This window comes from Xiphias gladius, chromosome 5, assembly GCF_016859285.1.
Source record: "Xiphias gladius isolate SHS-SW01 ecotype Sanya breed wild chromosome 5, ASM1685928v1, whole genome shotgun sequence".
NCBI lineage: Eukaryota > Metazoa > Chordata > Actinopteri > Istiophoriformes > Xiphiidae > Xiphias > Xiphias gladius.
This window is the reverse complement of record NC_053404.1, coordinates 18,654,105-18,678,431: the sequence shown is the minus strand read 5'-3', so window position 1 is coordinate 18,678,431 and position 24,327 is coordinate 18,654,105. Positions and strand designations below refer to the sequence as shown.

At 42.5% G+C, this 24,327-nt stretch overlaps 1 protein-coding gene across 2 annotated transcripts; it reads left to right on the top strand.

Annotated features, from left to right (window-relative positions):
• Nucleotides 1-332: 332 nt before the first annotated feature.
• tnk2a (tyrosine kinase, non-receptor, 2a) lies at nucleotides 333-24,312 on the top strand. Of its 2 annotated transcripts, XM_040126308.1 has the most exons (21): nucleotides 333-509; nucleotides 2,043-2,142; nucleotides 7,955-8,117; nucleotides 8,307-8,377; nucleotides 8,856-9,062; nucleotides 9,397-9,546; nucleotides 9,631-9,726; nucleotides 10,542-10,723; nucleotides 10,866-10,992; nucleotides 11,138-11,284; nucleotides 11,662-11,756; nucleotides 12,387-12,581; nucleotides 14,226-14,317; nucleotides 14,513-14,557; nucleotides 14,657-14,901; nucleotides 16,246-16,449; nucleotides 16,630-17,291; nucleotides 20,545-20,683; nucleotides 21,475-21,570; nucleotides 22,287-22,429; nucleotides 24,107-24,312. In XM_040126308.1, the coding sequence occupies exons 3-20, from the start codon at nucleotides 7,955-7,957 to the stop codon at nucleotides 22,416-22,418; spliced, it is 3,048 nt and encodes a 1,015-aa protein (XP_039982242.1). In that variant the 5' UTR covers nucleotides 333-509; nucleotides 2,043-2,142; the 3' UTR covers nucleotides 22,419-22,429; nucleotides 24,107-24,312. The 2 variants fall into 2 exon arrangements, with proteins under 2 accessions (XP_039982242.1, XP_039982243.1); XM_040126309.1 differs by lacking the exon at nucleotides 2,043-2,142.
• The last annotated feature ends 15 nt before the right edge of the window (nucleotides 24,313-24,327 follow it).

The following is a 24,327-nucleotide window of genomic DNA, read 5'->3' as shown; positions in this document are numbered from 1 at the left end:
ATGGAAATTGTTAGTTGCAGTGCTAATATTGGATTTTTAACAGCATTACTAGTTTAACTTGACATTTATTACATATACATATCAAATTTAAAATAAAGTTATAAATAAAATCGAACTACAAATTACGAATTAGATCAAAATTAAAAATAACAATTTGAAAGTTTGATTGTTTTGATGCCTGTGCTGAAAAGACCTCAAACCTGCGCTTATATTTTGAAGCCCGCTCCTCCAGACAGGAAGTGCCTTTATTTTGACATTTCCGGGCCAGCGTTAACCGGAGCCAGCCCCCACCGAGTGTGCGTGCCGAGGCTACGCACGGTGACGCCCATAAACTCCGGCAGGCGCACTGGGGCGTGCGTCCCGGAATTAACGGGGAAGGGCGAGGGATAACGGATCCGCCGGATTTAACCGATTCCCGGAAAAACAGCGCGGCGTCCCGCCGGGCAGCCAGCATCTGACGGCGGCGCACGGAGCGAGGCCCCCCACCCCCACAAAGCCCGTCTTCATAGGTCGGTATACCGGGGTTATTTTTTTTTTTTTTTCCTCCGGAGCCTCTTGTTAATGTCTCTGTCTGGAAGATGGAAATCTTAAAAAAAACAAACAAACCAAAAAATAAATGAATAAATAAAAATAACACACAAGTGAAATCAAGTTGTAAGTGTGGTAGTTGAAGGCGAAGCTGAAGTGGTGGGATGTTCTCCGTGACGGACAGGCAGGTGTCCACCTAACGCGACTGGGGCAGGCTAATCAGCTTTAGACTGACAAGTGTGCGGAGCGACAGCCTTTATTTATTAAAATGTGTTCTGCTCTACTCATTACGGAAACAACACCCTTTTTTTTTTTCTTCGTTTTTTTCCCCCCTCTGCTTTTCCTCAGTCTCTCTCTCTTTCTCCGCGTCCCTCTGCTTTTGTCTGTCCTCGTCTGACTTAGTGCTAACTTAGATAACATTAGTCCAAATGTTAAAAAAAACAAAAAACAAAACTCCTGCAGGTACACGCTGTCCGTGTACCTGGGCCTTTTATTGGTCAGTGTTTCAAACAGTCATATTTTTCCTATTTTAAACGACAAAAACAAAATAAAGTCTTGCATGTGTTCTGTGAGGTGTTTGGATTTTATAGAAACTTTTCACACTTTATTCAGTTACTAGTTCAATTATGTTATCAGTAAATATCATTTTACAGCATTAAGACACTGTAGATATAAAGTCAAAGCCTTCTGCACATTTCATTGTACAGATACTAAATCATAGAGACCTAACAGGACTTTATGGGCTCTGTAGATTTTTTTTTTTTTTTTTTTTTTGGTCTATAAGTGGTGAAAAATTAAATATCTCTGCTCATTTTCAAGCAACGTGCAGCGGAATCGGGTATTTCTCAAATCAATGGCAGCAAAGAGGACGGGTGCCTCCAAAAATCGGTCGGTTTTCTGCCACAGTGGCCTCCAAACACTGTAGAAAGAGGCAAAATGCTGAATTCTGCCCACGTCAAGTGACGTTTATTGGCTGCAGACCGAATATCACCAACCATGAATCTGCCAATACAACCCCGTCCGTCTTTCAACCCCTTGATTCAGAAACCTCCGCAGGAGCAACAGGTGAGGGTTATCACACAGCGGTACTGTGGACACAGCCTGGTCTCGCTGGGTCGCCAGGTCTGCCTGCGTCGGCCTGTTGTTTCTTGGGCCAGGCCGAGTGTGTGTGTTTGCTGTCGCGGTCTTCTTCCATTTTTTTTTAGTTTTTTTTCCTCTCTCTCCCTCAGTCTGTCACGGCTGTGAATCATCCTGCTGCTCTCTTTGCGGTAACACATGGAACTCAAGTCGGCTTTGAGGGTTTTTTGTTTTCCCGGCTGAGCATTGTTTTGGTTTATTTAGATCATTTGGTTGCACGGGATTAAATTTAGTTTCCTGGTCCTCCCTGTCCTTTTCTGTCTCCCTCTCAGTTCACCCATTTCAAGCGACGCCGGCCTTGTGTATGTTTCAGGAACCAAATGCTGAATGACTCTTTCTTTTTCATCACGTGTGTGTGTGTCTGTGTCTGTGTCTAGATGAGGGGGTCCCTCCATCCATGGCCTTCTCCAGGTGACCTCCAGTGACCTCAGTCGCTCCTGACTGCAGCTTTAAATCCCCGATCCGCCGGGAGACAGGGTGAGACCGCTCGAACAAACACACCGTATGAGGCGGTTGCAGGGGACTTATGTGAACTCCGAACCTTAATGCGGAATTTCACGGTTTTGTGCATGTTTGTCGCAGTCTTTAATGCTTGATGTAATCGATATGAAGGGGGAAAAAAAGTAGCCACACCCGCACTCAATGAAATACTTAAACTGAGTTAAGATCAGATAAGATAATTAGTTTAAAGTAAGGGACGGTTTTGGGGTTTGCTGTGCCGGGCTGCCGTGTAACAGATTAAAAGATTACAGAGAGATTTAAGCCGCAGAGTGTCAGTTACAGAAATAACACAGGAATCTCAGAAAGTTGTGGTTTGCCGCTTTCAGTTCAGCAATTCACTGTAACAGTACTGACTCTTGCCTTTTGACCCGCCTTAATATGGGCACGACGGTCCTGCAACACCGAGGTGACGCGCAGTTCCGGCCTCCCCGGGCACGGCAACGCGGACTTGGATCCGTATCTCGAAAATACCAAGCAATCCCTGTTCTGTGTTTCACCCTGGCCAGAAGGGAAAAAAAAAAAAAAACGTTACCCTGAGCCACAGTATCAGTTTTGTTTTTGTTCCACTGTGGGGAATCACAAGTCTTTAGTGGCCACAATAGTGTATCCTGAATATTACTCATAAGTTTGTTGGTTTTTTTTTTGTCTGATCAGCAGATTTGAAATTTCCTGAACAGAAAAAAAAATCCACGAACAGACCTCTGGACAACATAAACATGTTTTTGTCTAGAAGCAGAGTGTTTGAGTCCTGATGAAAAGAAAAAAAAAAATGACTAAGAATTTTCTCCATGTTATAAATGCACTAATTTGTTACTACTGGCCAGATAATGTTCAGGACTTTTATTTTCTTGTTGTTTCTATGGCAGTATTGCAGTTCAGTGGCTTATTGGAGCTCTGGTGATTAGTCAGTTGATCCATTTCTGGATCGATGAATCTTTTCAAGCAAAAAAAATTCAACTTTCTCAGGTTCCAGCCCCTGAAATGGGACGATCTGCTGTTTTTCTTTGGCATATATAACACGTGGAAGTGTTTTGTTCCACAATTTTTTTATTTTCATTTATTTTTTTCCTAACATTTGCCTCCCACCCCCTGTTGAATGTGCCCTCTCCATCTTGGAGAGGGCACATCCGTTTCCCGGCGTCTGTAATTAGCCAGCGGTCAAAGCGAAGGGCAGTGACCTGAGGTCGGAGGATGACTCCTCCTCCGCATCACACAGGGAGACATCAGTGTAATCTGCTGACCTGAGTGCCAGGCACTTGACGCTGAGATGAGAGGAAAGTGAGGCCGCTCCGTTCACGCCACTTCACCCTGCACGCGAGTGAATGTAGGCTAAATTTAGCGTTTCTATTTTTAGAGCCTCGCCCTCGATTCTTACTTTGCGCTCATTTAGGCCACAGATGCACGTACACGCGCACATGAAATGTGCAGGCGTACAGGAAATTTTCACACACACTACCCTTGCTGCAGCACTTCATGCACCAGTTGGCCTGCCTTTGCTGTCAACGGTTGATCACATTTGTCTGTGCATCCCCAGTCAAAAGCCCCGTCAAAGCCCTGCAACCGCCCTGAAGTTAAATATGTGATTAATAAATCAAAAGGAAAACATTCGGGTGTTCTCCTAGTAGGTGTCAGCTGTCACCCATTATTAGTTTGGACAAGATGCAGCTAAAGAGAATACTGGGCGCTTGTCCATACGGCTGCTACGAGCAGAGCTGCGCAGTGAGTACCCGAAGATGGTCCTGATATCCAGGATTTTAGAAATACTGAGCTCATGAGGCCAAACGTTCCCAGCTAGACCCCATGAAGAAATGTTTAAGAGACCACCAGCCACTGTTAAAATGTTTATGGATTAAACAAAAAAGGGAGGACGGGAGGCTGATGAGGGAACGCAAAACCAAAGTGCTGGAGAAGTAAAATTTAGACCCGATGACGGAGCTAGTTAGGGGCGTGGGAGTGCCACGGATGAAAGGGGACATGCATGCCTGTACTAAATTCCATGGCCATAAAACTGCCAATCTAATTGTTGTCTGGAAAATTTCCCTCGGAGCCTCACGCTTTGGCGATCACCAAAGTCAGTAGAATTCATCCCCTGGGAACCTTGAATGTCTGTACAAGATTTCATTGGATCGGCGGACAGACGGACACTGGCGTCCACCGGCACGGCCCAAAAAAAAAGGGCCCTGTTTTCACTATTGCTTGACCTCAATCGATCAGTGATTTAGTTTATAAAATTTCAGAATGTTATGAAAAATTGCCAATCCGAATTTCCCAGAGCCCAGTGTGACATCTTTAAACGTGCAGCCCCAAACCCAACAAGAATATTTCATTCCCAGCAAGTCCGCACATTTGAGAAGCTGGGAAATCCCGAATCCTGAAATCGCTTCAAACCGGCGCCCAAAGCTGATTTTACATCATTATCCATCCATCCTTCACTAATGTTGAGCTTGTTTGGGTTGATGTCAAGCTTAAACGCCATCTGCGTCTATCAAACACATGCTGGGAACTGTCTCCCTGATATTTATTACTTTGGCCTGACCATCCATCCATTTACCCATCCATATGTCAACCCCATTCGCATCTACATTTTACTGCCCTCCCTCCTCCAAGATCCCCTTCTCTCTGTCTCATCCTCCAGTTAGGAGCTGCTGAATTATTTAACGTCAGACAGGGGGCTCGGCTACGGAGCCAGAAGGAGGTGGGGAAAGAGAGCTAGAGAGGAGAGGAGAGGAGAGGAGGTGAGGAAAAGATGGAGAGGGAGCTTGGAAGTATGGAGGTGTCCGACGCTGCAGGAAGTCGTGAGTCAGCAGGGAGAGAAAGAACCAGTGGGAGGGAAGACAGAGAGAGTTGTTAGATAGCTGTAGGTGATACAACTGGACGGAGTGGCGTCAAATGCTTCCCGGTGTGTTTGTGTGTGCATGCGCGCATCGATTCGAGCGGAGAAGGTCACGGAGCTGAGAGGAGATTAGCACGAGCGCGGCGATAGAGCTAACGCCTCTTCAGAATAGCAGCTAGACGGAAAAAAAAGGGAGAGCCAAAAAAAAAAGAAAGAAAGAGAGAGAGAGAGACAAGGCGAAGGACGAGAGGAGCCGCCACGGTATGGGGGAGAGCTATATGTACCAGCGACTCCCCTACACCAGAGGAGAGGAGGAGGGGGAGGAGGAGGATGAAGAGGAGAGAGCCGGGAGGATCAGGGAAAGTGTCGGGGGACGAATGGTAAAGTCTGAAGTTGTGGGCGGACGTGCAGTGATTTCTGCTCTCTCTGTAATTACAGTACGTGTGTGTGTGTGTGTGTGTGTTTCAGTGCAGTCGGGTGTCACTTTTGTAGACAGGATGATGGGTGCGTGTGTTTGTGTGTGTGTGTGTGTGTGTGTGTGTGTGTGTGTGTGGGGACGTAAGTGTGTCTGTGATCATTGTGTGTATTGATGCGGTTTTTAGTGTAGGGTGGCAACTGCAGATAATATTTGATTTGATCACAATTTAAATCCATTTTAACTTATCCTTAAAACAAACCAGGGCCTATTTGTTTGCCCACCAGTTTTTAAAGGCCTGAAATCCTCCAGTAATTCACAAGAAAAAAAAACAACAATTAAAGGCAAATCTGAAAAAATAAAAATAAAAATAAATAAATGAACATAGAAAACGGCAGCATTTTGTGTAGGATTTCGGATTTCATTTGCAAAACACGGGATGGGAACCACTGGTTTACTCCAAAAGGTGTCATCTTCAAATAGCTCGTTCTGTCCGAAAAACAGCCCAAAACCAAAAGATATTAAAGTTACAGTGATTATAAAACAGCATATCCATACATTTTAGAGGCTGAAGCCGCCAGATGTTTGGCATTTTTGCTCGAAGTATGACTTAATTGACCGTCAAAATTATTGTTCAGTTTTAACCCATCAGTTAATCAGCAAATATTCCTTGACACATGACGATCATGTGTAGAGCTAGACCTGCGTAAATAGAATTGGCCCAAGCCAATATTTGGTAATTGCAGACGCATAATTATCGGCATAGAAAAGACATGCTTGAGGTTATGTAGTAGTTACATAGTTTGTCCACCAGAGGGCACCAACAGGTTTATTTTTTTTATATTGTTAAACGTCCGGCTAATTACATAACTTGGTCACATTTCTTTTAAAAAAAAACTATATAAGGGATCCTTGTCAAAGGTGTTTGTTTATGGAAGGCGCTCATGTGAAAAAAGACTATTAGCCGATGTGTCGTTATGGTGTCGACCTCAAAAATCATTTATTGGCCGGGCTATACTTATATTGAAAGATGAAGAAAATCCTCAGAAGTGAGTTTACTTAGTCGTTTAGCTTTACTGGAATTTAGGAACAGTCAGCAACCCATACTGGAACATACAATTACAACAAATTTAAGGAAGAGTTTGACATTTTTTATCTTAGCACAGCGTAAAGACTGAAAACAGGGGGAAACCGCCAGCCCGGCTCCGCCCGAAGGTAACAACAGCCGCCTACCAGCACCTCTAAAGCCCATCGAGTAACGCGCTAAATCTTGTTTCGTTTAATTTGTACGAAAACCGACAACTTGCACCGCGCCTTTGAACAGAGCCAGGCTGGCTGTTTCCCCCTGTTTCCTGCCTTTATGCTAAGCTAAGCGAATCAGCTGCCGGCTGTAGCTTCAGAGTAAAAGCCTCAGAGGCTGAATTTTCCCTTCAGGATTACCGCTGGACTTGGGCAAGAAACAGAATGTAGTGTGTCCCAGTTCCATACTATGTACTAATACTAGCAGTACTAGCTTTCATAGTGCAGTATTTTGACATTTACTTTACAGGGAATTTTCATTTTGTGAACATGAAATGGTTCAATGCTGGTGCTTCATGTGTCAGTCGAGGTTTTTCCAGGGTTTTTTTTATTTACTCACCTGATGCTGGAGGAAAAAGCACTGTCCATAATTTCGTCTTTTTGTAGCTGAGACTAGTTCCTCCATTTCCACTGCACATTATGTGGTGCCCATGAACATCCCACTCAGTAACTGATACATTGAAACACAGATGCTCTGAATCTCACTTGTGTTCATAAATTCTCCAGTTACAGCTGCGACGATTAGTAAATTGATCAGTCAATGGATTAGTCGATCGTCAGAAAATCAGTCGGCGACTAGTTTATATAATCGATTAATCTTTCAAATCCTTTTTAGAAGATAAAAGGCTCTGAATTCTTCCAGCTTGTCAAATGTGAGGATTTGAGAACGAGAAATTGAGCATCTTTGGCTTTGAAGACGCCAGTTTAGACTCTGGGCACTTGTGATTAGCATTTGTCGCTGTTTGGGGACATTTTATAGACAAAAGGATTAATCAGTTAGTCGAAAAATAATTGGGTAGATTAATCGATAATGAGAATAATTGTCACTTGCAGCCCTACATGAAATGATGCGCGGCTATAAGGCGCTGATCATCAGTCAAAATTTGACTTCAGGTCTCTCGCCAATTTTGAAATTTGAAAACTGCAAAACTAGCGAGTAAAGATGCTTTTCCAGGGATTTTATTATTGCGCTGATGGTCTCTCACTCTCATCAGTAACGTTGTCTCTCCGTAGCGGAGAGTGGTTCCTCCATTTTGCCTGCCCAGCACAGTGTGTCCATCACCAGCGTCCATTAACATCACATACTACATACTTGGAACAAGGCTCGGGTTGTGTCTTGTAAGCAACAAGGGGGCATCTGGAACCAGCAATTGAACGAGTCCCAACATGTATGGTAATACAGGCTCAATGTGTCTGTGTCTGTGTGTGTGTCTGTGTCTGTGTTGTGTGCGTGGGCGCAGATGCAGTGTGAGGAGGGGACCGAGTGGCTGCTGGAGTTGCTGACGGATGTACAGTTGCAGCAGTACTTCCTGCGGATCCGCGATGACCTCAACGTCACGCGGCTCTCCCACTTCGACTACGTCAAGAACGAAGACCTGGAGAAGATCGGCATGGGGCGCCCGGGTAGGTCTTATTACTTTATTTATTTATTTTTATTTTTGCTGCGTATTCACAAACCTCGCTGTCGGGGAAATACGAGAACATACAGGGAGAAATGCAAGTTTATTTGTGCTTTTTGTAAGTCCTTCAGTGTGACTAGGCCAGAATATAAATATAAACCGCTTTCTGTGTTTGTGAATTGTGTTGGTTCAGGTCAAAGGAGGCTGTGGGAGGCAGTCAAGAGGAGGAGAGCCCTTTATAAGCGCAAGTCCTGGATGAGCAAGGTGCAGTACCAGTCTACAATCCATCTACGAATAAGTCGCAAGACGTTGCACACTCAACTCACTTTTTTTTTTTTACCGTACACACACAGTTTTATATAGCATAACAATTGTTGTCCTCTGACTCCCTGACACCAGTATCTCACTACCGACTGAGCAACAGTTTGAATACCAAATGAGATATCTACCATTTAAGAAAAGTTTGATTAATCATTTCCAAGGCTGACAACAGGCTACACACACGTTTAAAGGGTGTGAAGAGAGAGAGAGAGAGGAAATTCAGTCATAATTTTCTTATTTCTTTTAAAAAGTATCTTATAAAATCAAAATATATCCTTTTTTCTACTTTGGACCAACACCATAGCCTAGCATAGTCTCAAACCATAAACCCGCCTTTCTCCAGTCCAGATTCAGCCACAGAGTTTTTGAGCGTCGGTCGTCAGGGCGTTCATGAACCTGTTTCTCCCACCTGGGCCTGCAGGTGTTCCCGGTGAAACGGTCCGACGCCGACCCCCAGCAGCCCCTCCCGCAGGGGGCGTCATCCGGCCAGGCCCCGGCCAACAGCGAGCCGGGAGCCTCCCTCACCTGCCTGATCAGGGAGTCGGAGCTGCAGCTGTTAGAGCGGCTGGGAGACGGCACGTTCGGAGTGGTGCGGAGGGGAGAATGGACCGGACCCAATGGCAGAGTGGTGAGATGCAGAGACGCAGCAGAGAGTAGTGTTGGGGTGGGTGGGGCGGGGGGGCTTTCTGTGTTAACTTGTGCTCATAACATGCTATCGGGGGCAGAAAATGTACTAAATGTAGGCACAGGTTGTGTAAGCAAGAGTAGGATGTCTCGCCTGATGTTGGCGCTCCATTTAAACTTCAGGATTTAACATCTCACGGCTCCGTTTGAAATTTGAGCAGGTAGTGTGAGCCTATCGCCGCCCGGCCCTGAAGGCGGTTGGGATCATTTCGATTTACAGCAGTTTATTCTGCCCGGTCGCCTAAGCTGATATCATCCCTCCCTCTGCGCCTTTCCAGCTGTCAGTGGCGGTGAAGTGTCTGAAGGCAGGTGTGTTGGACTCAGACGGTCTGGACGATTTCATCAGGGAGGTGAATGCCATGCATTCACTGAGCCACCAGAACCTCATCCGGCTGTATGGCATCGTCCTCACACAGCCCATGAAGATGGTAAAAAACACACACACACACACTCATTCTCAAACCCGTACAGAACCAGATCATATAAATACAGCGAGCTCCGTTTCTGTGTAGGTGACTGAGCTGGCCCCTCTGGGCTCCCTGTTGGATCGTCTCAGAAAGCGCCAGGGTCACATCCTCATCTCCTCTCTCTGCAACTACGCCGTTCAGGTCTGTCGACACCAAAAAATTAAAAAACGGGGAGGTTGTAGTGAAAAGCCCCCCCAAGTTCCTCTTTTCTCTCATTTCACCACAGCTCTGGGTGCAGTGCCCAGATGTTTGTGAAAGAGTTTGGATGTGATGTGATTCACCCTCAGATTTCCGATCAGTTTGACTTTCTTTTCCTTGTCGGCTCGTGGCACAATTCCTCTGTAATTATTAAAAAAACGAAAAAAAAACAAAACGGAAATCGAGCAGCAACGCTTAGTCATTTAATTGATTAGTTGACCGAAAAATAATGGGCAGCTATTTTGATCATCAGATTTTTTTACGCAAGAAGGGCCATGCAATTTATTTATTTTTTTTTTTTTTCAGCCTCTCAAATATGAAGATTTCCTTCTTTCTTTCTGTTTTACATCATATTAAACTGAATAGTTTTGGATTTTGGACAAAAACAAAACATTTTCGACACGTCATCTTGGACTTGCATATTCTTCACAAATTACGCATATTTTATAGGCCGAACTATTAATCAATTAATCGAGAAGGTCAATAATGAAAATAATTGTTATTTTCAGCCCTACACCTAAATGTGTAGCACGTTACATTCTGTGCATTTGAGGAGTTTTGCAGACATTTAATGTAAAAGCTTTCATATTTATGTCATACGTGATAATATGTCACACTCTGTCTGAAATCTTTTGCCTGCATAGGTTGCCTAAACGTTTGCCCGTGTCTCGATCTTGTCGTGACTTGTGGTACGTGTCCGTAATTCCGGCTACAAGTATTTTTTCCTGGCCCGTGTTTGCGCACGTGCGCCTGTGTAGGTGGCGTGTGGCATGGCCTACCTGGAGCAGAGGCGTTTCCTCCACAGAGACCTGGCTGCCCGCAACGTTCTGCTGTCCACCAATGAAACGGTGAAGATCGGAGACTTTGGCCTGATGAGGGCGCTGCCAACACACACCGACCAATACATCATGGAGGAGGGTCACAAAATCCCCTTCCCATGGTGAGGAGAGCCTGGTTTCTATCACAGATTCAGAAAGCTCTGGTGCTGCCCTCCACTTTTTAAAAATTTTTTATTATTCTTCGACATTCACTTTGCCTTTCTTCTTCTCTGTATATCCGTCTTCGTCCTCGTGCCTCTCCAGGTGTGCTCCGGAGTCTCTGAAGTCTCGCACTTTCTCTCATGCGTCCGATACCTGGATGTTCGGGGTCACCCTGTGGGAGATGTTCACCCACGGACAGGAGCCGTGGCTGGGCCTTAATGGGAGCCAGGTACATGCGTACTTAAATCTCACTTAGAAAAAACTTAAGCCCCTTTAAAAAAAAAACGGCTGCAGCGTGTCCCGATTTAAAAAATGCACCGGTTAATAATCAGTTTCCAGTATATTATTATCTATGCATACGCGTGCGCTTGCAGATCCTCCACAAGGTGGACGTGGAGGCCGAGAGGCTGTGTAAGCCAGATGACTGCCCCCAGGATGTCTACAACGTCATGCTGCAGTGCTGGAGCCCCAAACCAGAGGACAGACCGACCTTCATCGCTCTCAGAGACTTCCTGCTCGAGGTAGCACACTAGTTTAAGTCAAAACTAAACCAGAGAGAGGCTTGTGCATCTTGAATCTCTCAGCAAATGGGTCCGTTTGCTGCATTTGTTTGCAGATGTGATACAAAGTTTGACTCATTCTCCAGCTTATACGCCAGAGTTTTTTGGCTCGTACCATGAGAAGCATTAGCCGGCTCACTTGACAAGCTCCAACTGTAGGACTTTGATTTTGTTAGTTTGAAACTTATCGTGTATTCCTGCAGCTCAGGAAAGGAAGTCCCGAGGTCCAGGACTTAAACACCTGGGCTTCCGAATTTGAGACAGTGGTCTCCGTGACGCCGCTGATGACAGTAATCATTCATTCATTCATTCTGTGTGTGTGCCCCCGTGCTCCGCAGACAATGCCCACGGATATGAGAGCGCTGCAGGACTTTGAGGAGGAAGACAAACTCCAGATTAAAATGAACGATGTCATCACCATCATAGAGGGAAGGTCAGTGCACGATGCTCTGTTCGCAAACCCGAGCAGGAACCCCAGAAGAAAAGCCACGGTGTCATTACAGCCCGATGCTTCGACGCAAAGGCTGCGTTTCGACACAAAATGACAAAATGAAGTCAGGCTTGTGTCTGTGTGTGTGTGTGTGTGTGTGTGTGTGTGTGTGTCAATGCTAAGCTATCAGAGCAAAATTAACGTCATCCCCACTTGACGACAATTGCATCTCTTGTTGACACTGGATTCCTTGCGTTGCGGAAAATTACTGTAATTACTGTCTCGTTACTGGCTCATTATAGAAATATCGTGGCTCCCGCTGATGGGACAGGCGCACATCTGCCAAGTCTCGTGCGTATGTCGCAGCCTGAATTAAAACCCGCAAGTCAACAAGATATAACCCGATTTCCACAGTCATTTATATAAGTGTATTCATGTGGCAGTTTGTTGTACTCAGGAAAATCCAATTATTGTTGAATTTTATCTCTACTAGTAGAATATGGTCAGACGTATGATAGAAATCACTGTAGTCTAACAGCAGTCTGAGACGATAGGTGGTAAACAGAGCGGAAAGAAGTTTCTGAGCTATTATTCTATATCTACACCTGTATGCATCTGTATTTGTGTTGTCAGGGCGGAGCATTACTGGTGGCGAGGTCAGAACAGGCGGACGCTGCGTGTCGCTCAGTTTCCGCGTCACGTGGTGACGTCGGTCGCCGGCCTGTCCGCCCACGACATCAGCCGACCGCTCAAACACTCCTTCATCCACACTGGGCACGGAGACACCGACCCTCACAGGAGCTGGGGGCATGCAGACCGCATAGACAGGTAATCGGTGCACAATTATCAGCATCGCCGCCGTGGTTTTTAGCCATATAATTTCAAGTTAAACATTTGATGGGAGGATTTATCCCAGGGTTCATTCCAGGGTGCTTATTATATTCCTCTTTGCTGCAGGAGAAGCGCTGCTTGAACAGCCTTTAGTGATACAAGTTTTAAAATTCAGACCCTCCCTCCCTCCCTCTGTAATTGTAACTCTGGAAAACTGCAGCGTACTACATACTGAACCAATCATACGATAAAAAGATATTACAGGTTTATCTATACTACTTTCCACTGGAGCTGCGACTAACTATTTTTTTTTGCTCTACTGATTAATCTTCAGATTATTTTATGTTTATGAAACATCAAAAAGTAGTGGAGAACACCCAGATTCACCCAAAGCGGTGACATTAAATTGCCAATTTTTCCACCCAACAATCTAAAACCAAAAGATATTTCATTTACTATCGTATATGATACAAACAAGCAGCAAATGCTCATATTTGAGAAGCTGGAACCAGCAAATATTTGGCTTTTTTGCTTGAAAAATGACAAAGAAAATGGGAGTAGCTGCCAATTCATTTTCTTTCTATTGACTAATGGATTAATTGACTGATCATTGCAGCTCTACTTTCCACATTTTCACTCTGGTTGCTGACGCACCAAGTATCTGAAAATCTGCCTGTCAGCAGTTTGATAGAAGCAGAATAGCATGAACGTACCACACATGCACACGCTTTTTAGCTTGGATTGTCTGAAAAGGAGGTTATCTGGACTGTTACCCTCTGTAAGGTATAGATAATATACAGCACTGATCTAGATCAGGGGTTCCCAGCCTTTTTGTGACCCCTTTAACTGAAGCAACTGGTTGTGTGCGTGAGAAGGGTTTTTTTTTTTCTCTCAATTTGAAGGATTTTTAAAGGCTTTAAGAAGGGGAAGTATCCAGTATTTCACAAGAAAAAGGCAAAAAATAAAATAAAACTGAGAAAATCAGAATACATAAATACAGTGTTCAGTAAAAGTAACAGGCTGTTCCTTTAATTTTTCTAGCGATGCTCTCAGATTTATCTCGATCCACTGATCTCAGTTATATTAAATGTAGTTTTCCCTTATATAACGTGGCGATTAATAATCTTAAAGCCGTTCATTTTCAAGCAAGGAACTCGACTATATCACTAAATGCTACGTGACTAAGCTTGAAACATGCGTGTGTGCTCTTGTAACACTGCTTGTGCCATAACTCTCCACTGGAGAGCAGCAGTTTTTTTTTTTTTTTTTAAGAATACACTCACATGCAGAGCTTCCTACAAGGTCTGCAGGGACTAGAAAAATCCCGAAATCCCGCATCTACAATTTATTTTACAAGCGTCTATTACGATAGCAAATAGTGTAAAGGTCCGTGCCAAATAATACTTATTTGCTGCAACCATCTTTATATTCAGTCCAATGGCTGCACCAAATACAAAGGAGGGTGGTTGAGAAATAAAAGGCTCAGTTGGCCCAGTTTGGAGCCTTCATGTAAATATTGTCTTTATCTGAATAAATGCTGAAAGAATTTACTGCTACATTAATCCGTTAAATCCGCTTTATAAATTGTTATATTATATTATGTCTTACTATATACAGATATTTTTTTCCTCTCCCCTGCAGTCTGTATTTGGGGAACCCCATGGACCCCCCTGATGTCCTTGGAATGGATTCGGGCATCGCAAGACCAACCAAACTCCCCAACCGTGCCAAGAGTAAATTTGTCCCAGCACTAAAATTCACATATTCAACGTTTTTTTTGTTTGTTTTTTACAGTCTTTGTAAATGTGCTTTTTGTCTCACTTCCTTAAAATGTCAATAATGTAGAAAAACTGTGCTCACTCTCCTGTTGGAGTCATTTTAATGTAAAAATTTAAGTTTGAGTGTAATGTCATTACTCTCTCTATCAGAGCAACCTCCCCCTCGTCCACCTCAGCCTGCGGTTCTGCTGAAAAGTAAGATTTTCGCACCCGGTCTTGTCTGTAGCCCACAATCTGACCTCCAAACACACGCCGCTGTTACTTTCTGACCCCGGTGTCTGCATGCGTGCGCAGAGCCATTCTACGACTCGGTGATGGACGATTACGAGGAAGACGACGACGAGGACGACGCCAGCGCTTCGTCGGGCCTGAAGAGGCTGGGAGCGTCCCTGGGTCTGAGGCTCCGACCGTGGGAGGTGCCCGGGGTGCGCTTGGCCAAAAGCGAGGTGTCGCTCATCGACTTCACCGACGACAGCTTCAGCTCGACCACGCCCTCGCCGCTCACTGACACACAACAGCCAGATGAGGACACGCTGAAGGTATACAACAGATAGAAATTAAGACATTTATTTATTTATTTTACTTAAGTACAAATTTGAGGTACTTTCATGCTACTTTATATATTTATATCTATATTCATTTATATATATAACTCCTGAAGTCATTTTTCATTCAAAGATGCATAACATTTGATGGTTTCAGCGTCCCAAATGTGAGGATTTGCTGCTTTTTCTTGGGATTATTTTATTTATTTATTATTTTTTGGTTTCCCTCATTGAACTTAAACTCTAATACGGCAGATGTACAGCAGAACAAGAACCACAGAGCTTAACAAAGTCAAGTCAGATCAACTTTATGTATATATCACTATCAGAAATCAAAAATTTTTCCCTCGAGTAAAAACGATGCGGTGGCTAAATGATCTGCGCATCTGCCACAACTCATTGTAGAGAGGGCTAGAGGGTCTTATCCAAGCTAGCTTAGATTTTTGTCCCTCGCCCTCCTCTCCGCCACTTCCTCCACAGCGTCCGGTTCCAGCCTGATCACCCAGCCTCCCTTCCTTGACGGCATGTCGAGACTGCTGACCTCCAGGACTTGATTGAGGTCCAGTTCAGACGTGATTTTCCAGGTGATCCGGAGAGTTGAGCTACTGGCCTTTTTAAATTCTGCCACCGCCAACCCCCCACACAAACCAATCTGCGCAGCATTTCAAAGCTCTTAAAAGATCTCTCAACGCCTCACACCATCTGAGCAGGCGTTTGTGTTTTTTTTTTTTTTTTTCAATTAAATTAACTGTAGAAATTGTGAAAAGAGCATGAAATGTGTGACGCTGATCAACAACAATGGGTTCACATATTCTCCAAAGGCAGTGGTTCCAGCCTTTGGCCTAGAAATGTCATTAATAATCTCTTTCTCTCTGAACGAACTCGAGGCGCGTGCGGTGTGATGGATTGGCGCTCACCGATTGATCACGTGCGCGTTCGTGTTTAAGCGGTTTACTTTGGGGTTTCACAGTAATTCCACCTCATAGCTTCAGCCGCCCCCCGTCGATCGTCTCAGCTAAGCTGTGGCCCGATGCTCCGGGGGTCGGGGTGGAGTTTCACTGTTTATACCTATTTACAACACTAGCACAGTTTTTTGTTTGTTTGTTTGTTTCGTTTTTCTTTTTTTTTTTTTAAGTACCTCAAAACTGTACTTAAATAAGTTACTCTCCACCACTAATCATCATGATATTATTCCACTGAAAGCTGATAAGAAATAGTGTCAGATGGTCTCTCACTCCTACTTGTGAGACTCTTATTTTACAAGCCTTTCAGTGTGTCTCGTATCGTCTAGGGAACTTTTCCTCTGCCTCCCAAACCTCTGCCATTACTCCTCTCCAGGACACCCCCTCCATCCTGGACTGGCCCCTGCCTCAGCCGGCCTATGACGAGGTTGCTACGGAGCTCGAGGACCAATCGGAGGACCAGGAGGTGCGATCTATCAACAAGGGACTGACTGAGGAGACCACGGTCACGCCCGGTGTTGCCGTTGCGGGCAGGAGCGAGTCGCAGTCAGCTGACCTCTTCCAGGAGCTTCAGAGAGAGGTAGAGAAAGCAGTTCGCCTATTTTAACAGTGTCAGGTTACAGGTAAGTGAACCTGTTTACTTGCAAGCACTTAAAGTAAATGTCGTTCCAGACTGATTTTGTCTCCGTCAAATGTTCAAAACCAAACAGACACATTTTTCATTCTGAGCTAATATTTCTCTGTGTCTCTGTTGACGTAGGTGATGGTGAAGCTGCAGGTTCCCATGGCAACAGGCCGCTCCCTCCCCTCCTCCCCCCTGCCAATGCCTCTTGCTCCTCTGGGCCCCCACCGACAGATCTGCCTGCCTCCTCCCTCCCCCTCTTCCACCTTCCCCTCCTCCTTCGCCTCCTGCTTCGAGGACCGGCCCGTGCTGCCCCCTCGCAGCCCCGTCCCCCCGCTGCGTCCTTCCAAACACAACCTCTCCAACCGCATCACCCAACCGCACATCCGCTCCAGCTCCATATCTCTAGGGGACGAGGATGACACGCCTCCTCAGATCCCACCCAGAGACCATGCCTTTTCTCAGCCGGGCTCCCGCTCCAGCTCTCCCCTCCCGCTGGTGCCGGCGCTCTCCTCCTCCACTATTGCTCTACCTCCTCCTCCCCTCTCCATCTCCCCACGCCGGGCGACTGGACTCCTGGGTCCCCTCCTGTCCTCCACCTCCACTTCCTCCTCCTCTTCCGCGCCTCAAACCACATCCCATCCTTCACGCCTTGCAGCTCCCAGCTCCTCCTCCTACTCCTCCAGCTCCTTACTGGGTCCTCTCACCTTTCACGAGGGACGTGGCCTGTCCTCGTTGATTGACAGCTCACAGAGCTCTGCTCCCGCCCCGCTGCCAGAGAGACCAGCTTTTCTGGAAAGGTGTGTTTCTGATATAAAACACTGTCTTACCTCATTTATTCTCTCCCATTTGAACCTACTTAGTCAGGATAGAGGCAGCTTTTTAGGCAAGTTAAGAAGGGAACATGCAGTTGTTCCCAACGTTTTATAATCTGTCTTTAATAAAACAAATTCATCGACTAACAATTCTACAGTCTTGCTGATTCATTGATGTTTTGATAGTATAACTGAACGCAGAGCCTACTTTGACCTAGCGCTTCTCCCCTTTTTATTTTATTTTACTTTTTATTTTATTTTACTTTATTTTAATTTCGGTTTTTCTGTATTTATGTGTTTAAAATCATGTTTGTTGATACGGTGTCCCTGCCATTTGTCATCTCATCTTTTTCCTGTATTGTCAAATGCCCTGTGTTGTTTTAGCACTGGTAGAGCTAAAAACATTTTAACGAAATCATTTTAACTTGTGACCTATCCTACGAGGTACCTGACTAACTAACTAACTTACAAATTTACTAACTAATGAACAACCTTACTAAGATAGTAACAAACTTACTAAGTAAGTATGTTTGTATTTAGTTAACTGACTAACTTAATGGTTCAATATTTTTGGGAAATTCGCTGTCTTGCCAAGATTACCACTCTCGTATCCAGACAGTTGCTGCACTTGACCAAGAAATAGTCCGGTACATTACCCCCCGTCAAAACTTTTTTTTTTTTTTAAACACAGGTTTTTGTACAGATTAAACAAACGGGGTATAATGTGTTTTTAAGGTTTCAGAGGTGTTGGTGGGTAGATTTTGTTAGTTTTGTTAGTTTTTTTCGGCTTCATATTTAACAGAAATGAGTGGTGACAATCTTCTGACCTAAATCTCTGCAAGAAAGTGAATAAATACATTTCCCAAACTGTCAAACTATTCTTTTAAGTTTTCTCTGGCTTTAGTTTTAATAGTTTTATTGTCTAATATAAGGAAAATCAGTTATCAGCTAATTGGCTACTTTGCACTTGCCTTGTCCGTTGTAGAAAAATATCTAAAATAGCTGTCATATCTGTTTCGATCTGTTGAAATTGAAAAATTCCATATACTAAATAGAAAGTAATAAATTTGTGTTATTACTGCAGATGAATAGGTATTTTTTTACTTTGTTAGTTGGCTAACTAAAAAGCTAGCTTAGGTAGCATCCTGGAACTAGCTCCCTATACAGTTACGTACAGTAATTAATCTAAGAGACTGTTGTGTTTTTATTTCCGTTTGGAATTAGAGAGAAGAATTTTAGTGATTTATTTAAAATTTGAATTTATTTGGACAACAGCATTGGTAGCGATAGTGCAGAGTTAGCATGGTGCATTAGCAAGAAGGAACATACAGTAATGAGATAAAACCCAGGTAGAAAAATACAGAAATTTCCCTTAAAGTTTAATTCCTTTTAAGTTTAACCTTAGTTTTAATTGTTTCAAAGTCTCAGTTATGTTTGACAGACAATGATTAGAGGTCTTGAGCCAAACTGTGTCTTGAAGTATTTGCCACATTAAATACTTCCACTAGCATCAGTCAACGTTCCTATGAGATTCCTGCATGTTATGTAATGAAACATCTTTGCCAGCTCATTCTAATTGTTCCTAAAATACCAGAAACACTATGGGATCTCGGCGTATCACCAGAGTTTCAAAACAAAAGCTCACATTATGCCTGGAGAACAGGCATCACTCAATAAAAAGGGACAAAGTGCCATTTTACTGTTGTTCACTCAGGCAAAAAAAACCTCATTTTGTTCCTTACACAGGTTTGATCGGCTTCCATTATTTAGTTTGTTTTGTGACAGTATGACTGTGACGTCACCTTTCAGTGTGTGTTCTTCTCTCTTCCGTATGCCGGGGATAAGAAGTAGCAAGGTGTATTTATTTGGATTCCAACAGTTTCTAATCTTCCTGTGATCCACACAGTAGATAATTACATTTACCTCAGCTTATTAGACAATTGTAAATCACAAATAGAAATAAATGGAGGAATTAAAAACAAAACAAAATAAAAATGCAATAATTATTGATTGTGGTTTGTTTTTATCTAAAGTTTTTTTTTTTTTATAGCTACAGTGTTAAACACTGGACTCAAACTGTGACCAAAGTTTGATTCAAATTTTAACTCTTTTTTTTAATTTAATAATAATCATAATTATTATTATGATTTTTTTTATTATTGTTATTATTATGAACTTTATTTATATAGCACAATTCATGCATAAAATGCAAAACAGAGTGCTTAACAAAAAGCAAAAAAATCCAGAGTTTTGGGGCGTAAATAACAAAGGCTGCTTCACCATGCCTTTTAGTTTCGACCTCAGGAACAATTAAAAGGTTCGAGGTAGATGGTCTAAGGGACCTAGCAGGCACAAATGTCAGTTATTCAGTGATTTTAAAAACCGATAAAAGAATTTTAAAATTAATTCTGTGACAGACAAGTAACCAATGTAAAGATTTTACTCTTGAGTAATGTGGACTTTTTCGTCAGAACACGTGACCGCACGAGCTGTAACTGACCAGTAGCTTCCTTAGACACGCCAGACAGAAGAACAGTATAATAGTCTAGCCCACTGGAGATAAAAGCATTTATTAACTTTTCTGTCTGCCTGGGAGAGAAACGGTCTGACTCTTGCAATATTCCTTAGATGATAGAAGGACACTTTGGTCAAAACCAAAGACATTCAAAATTTAGGTCAGAGTCAATGATTACTTTTAAACGATAAGTTTTTTGACCCGTTCCTTGGTTTTTAATGTTAGTAGTTTTAGGGGGTCAGTCAGTTTTTCCTCTCTGTTTTTGCTCCAATAATTAGGATCTCGGTTTTGAATTGATTTAGCTGTAAGAACTTCTAAGTCATCCACAGACTTATGTCAGAGATGCATGCAATCAATTCGTTGATAGAAATGTAATCGTTTGAGCATTCAGAGATATATAGCTGAGTATCGTCTGCGTAATTATGGAAATTGATGTTGCGATTTCTGATATTGCTGTGTGGTAACATATACAGGCTGAAAAGAATTGGGCCTAAGATAGAACCCTGTGGGACACCACATGTCAGGCCTATTATATATAAAACAAATATATATGCATAATTGATGTGCTTATAGAATGTGAAATGTTTGTTAAAGACACATTATTATCATTTCGCTTTGAGACAAAATATAAATGAAAGAGCAGATTAACATTTTAATCTATTTAAATATTCGTTCACACTTAAATATAAAAACCATACCTGTATCTGTGGTTTTTCTAATCAGATATGGAGCAGCCAACTTGGCAGCAGTCAAACCCATGATGCAGCAGCAGCCCGGCGGAGCCAAACCAAATTCCTCCTACAACAACAACAACGGGGGAACTGCAGCTCCCAGCAAGCAACACGAGCAGAGCATCACTCAGGTAAGGGAGAGTAAGAGCATTTTTTTCCTTTTTGTACTTATTTAAATAACATCACATTGTTTTTATGTTTTATTTTTTGTTGACTATCACACATGGTAAATACAAATAGCAACATAAATGCACAAACGCCATACACCAAATTACCTTAAATGCCTCAAGCAGATAAGTAAGATAAACTTCTTTAAAATGTATTTCTTGTTCCTCCACTGTTTGGATGGATGATTGTTTTAACATTAATTGAGGATTAATATAAATTAATCATTTACTTTACAACTAATTTTATCACAGCGTTTATATGACTGTATTTGGGGTAAACTTCAAAGTGCTTTTGACTAATTTGAAATCTGTTGCACTTTGTGATGAATTGCAAAAAGTGACTCACCAAGTTTTAAAAGAATATGTTTATGTGTACAAGAGGACTATTTATAATAGGGCGAAATGTATTTTAATTTTTAACCAATTATGATTTACATCTGTTAAAAAATGTTAATATTGTTTAGCAGGTTGATGTCATAAAGTATGTCTGCGCTGAATACTGATCCGCAAAAGATCGAACGCAAATCGCTGGACACCGGATATCAGTCTCATAAATGGCTCATATTTAGAAATAACTTTGCATATGATCTTATCGTCATTCAGGATTCCTGCTTTTTTAGATTTTTTGCTTTGTTTTTCATTCTTCCCATACGGCAGTTATATTTGTTTAAAATACAAAAAATCCATTAGGGTCCCCTTGTGTTTCTTCTATCTTTATTTCTCCATTCATTATAAGTACATGGTATGATTGACAGGTGCAAGGAGCAGTTCATGGTGTCACACTCGAGGAGTGTAAGGCCGCTCTGCAGAGTCACAACTGGAGCATCTCTCAGGCTATAACCCACTTGAAGGTAAACCTCTGTCATCTATTTATCAATCTGTCGTCATACTTTTTTCATTTTTATATTACTTTGCAATCCATCTGTTGTGTCCTTGGGTAGATGTTGTCAGCCGGTTACGAAAAAAACAAAAAGGTGAAAAAAAACATCCACCACAACGTGAACACATGAAAACGATTATAAGTTTCTTCTGTGATTTTAACTTTATTATTTTCTGGAAATAAATACCACAGTTTTACATAAACACATAGGCACACAGAGACACACAAGCACAGAAGTGTGACATATTTTGGGCACCCACAGATTTGTTTCTAGGGAAAAGGGAGTCTTTGGTGAAAGTTGCCAGGAAATACCACGATGTTGGATCTCAGTTCCCACATTCAAACTCGTTATAGTACACGTGTAAAAAACAATTAGATGATACTATAATTCATGTGTAGAACTGAGTAGATGCTACAAAAAAAAAAAAAAAAATAGGGGGACAAGGGCATGGAAGACAAAATAAAATGAAACAAACAATGCACTTTTGATCTACTGTCACTGGCCAGATGTTAAAAAATGCATGTTGAAGTAGAATAATATGCGTTAAAACATCGACAAAACAATTAAAAGTACATAACCCAGTGCAAATGAGCAAGATCATACAACAGTGAAACACATAGCAGTCCACACTGGAAAACTTGCCTGCCTACCTGTCTGAAATACTTCTCTCACCATCTGTATTGTAGGTGGAGCAGTTGTTTCGGTTGGGACTGCGATCCAGAGCCGAGTGTGAGGAGCTTCTGCAGCGCTGCCAGTGGAACCTGGAACAGGCCAGCACAGTCATGCTGGACACATACGGACCACATCGAAACAAGTAGGAAAAAACTCAGTAAGTAAAACTAAGCAAGTGAAACTTTGGAATACACTTTTCAAAACCTTTGTTATAATGTGCCTCAGTTAAAAATTTGTGAATAATAGAACATACAAAAATAGAAAAGACATTTTTTTCCCTTGTTAAGGTTCTTATTAAAGTCTTTTGTACTAGGTGTGAAAAATGAACAGTAAGCGAGTCAGCACTGTACAGTATGCCGCAGCTGTTTTCTCTCCCAAGTGTATACCTCCGTGCATTCTTCATTATATCGACTGTGTTTATGATTAATGTGTTGCTGAGTTTCAAAACATGATGATGCAGCAATAGTTACAAACCCCGTCCGAGTTCCTTCAACCGTACAACCACACATGCGATGACAATGTCACTCCATCTGCTCCTCTTCCACCGCTTGCCTGTCCGTCTGGTGCTCCTACCACTGTTAAGACACCCGGTTTGAGTGCCAACATGCCGTCTGACCCCCTAGGAGACGTTAAATTTCCTTTAACTCAGTGAGCCAGCACCATTTCTCAAGTAATTTCCTCATGTTACATTTTCATTTTGACGAGTCAGTTATGGTGTGTCTCAGGGTTCAATGTTGGGACCACTTTTGTTAATTTTATACATCTTGGGTCACATTATCTGTAGACATGGCATTTCTTATCACCATTATGCTAATGTAACTCTTTTTTTTAAATTATTCCTTTGCTGATTTCACTTGAGTTTTACTTTTATTTCTTGTACTTTACATTATTTTACTTTTACAGTACAGTTTTACAGTAACTGAATTCATTTAAATTTGATCCACATTAAAGGAATAGTTGGACAGTTAGAGTTGGGACACATGATTATTTGCTTCTCACTGAATTACATGAGAAGATGGTTCCACTCTCATGTTTCGGTGCTAAGTGTTTCACTGGAGCCAGGAGATGGTTAGGTTAGTTTAGCATGAAGACTGGAGGCAGGAGGAAACAGCCAGGCTCTGACGATGAATGAGTTTATTATTATTATTTTTTATGTTTTACTATCACTCTTATTATCAAAGCTGCTATTATTATTAAAGCCACATTTGCTAATTTCCTTTTTTTTTTTTTTTTTTTTTTTGCATTTACACATGTAGTAGAAATGGTGCAGCATTAGCATTCGTTTCGCGTTCTGTTTTTAACCACCAGATGAATGTAAGTCTTCAATCTTTACTCTCCGTTTAGAGCTGTTTTGGACCCCACCAACACTTGGGGAAAATCTCCAGCTCTTCAGCTGTTATAAGCTGCTGATAACTTTGTCTGATGTTTGGTGCTGGGTAGTCGGTGTACGGTCGGTTTATCAAAGCTTCTTGGGTCAAAACGGCTGCCTGCTGCGACTGAAACCAAGGTTGATGAAGCAGAGTTTGCATACGCAAACACGAAACAATAAGCCAAAAGACGTACTACAGATTTGATGATAGTTTTCTGTGGGTACATCACAATATGGGACTATTTTCACATTAAATGCATTAATTTGTTCCATTGATAATATAAACATTTTCTTTATTAGTGCAGCTTTTAAAGTTTCTTCTTTTACAGCATCCTAAATTTCGGGGGGAGAAATCTATATTTTCATTTTTCCTTAAACTATTCAGTAAAGGATTTGCAGTTACATCACAGATTTGTTAATAACCAGGTACTTGTGACATCAACTCCCTCTCTGTCTGCCTCTCAGGAAGTGACAGCAGGAGGACACGCTGAGCAGCAGTCAACTGCTGACGTGCCCCTGATGTCATTTGGATCAACTCGCCGATACTCAACTGCTCGGATGACTCATCGCTCCAAGGACTCGAGACGCGGTGATGCTTTTTAATGAATGGAGATAAATAAGGCAGTATACTGTATGTGCCTCACTTTATGTACTGTGAATACCTGCTACTACCTGTGTCATACACA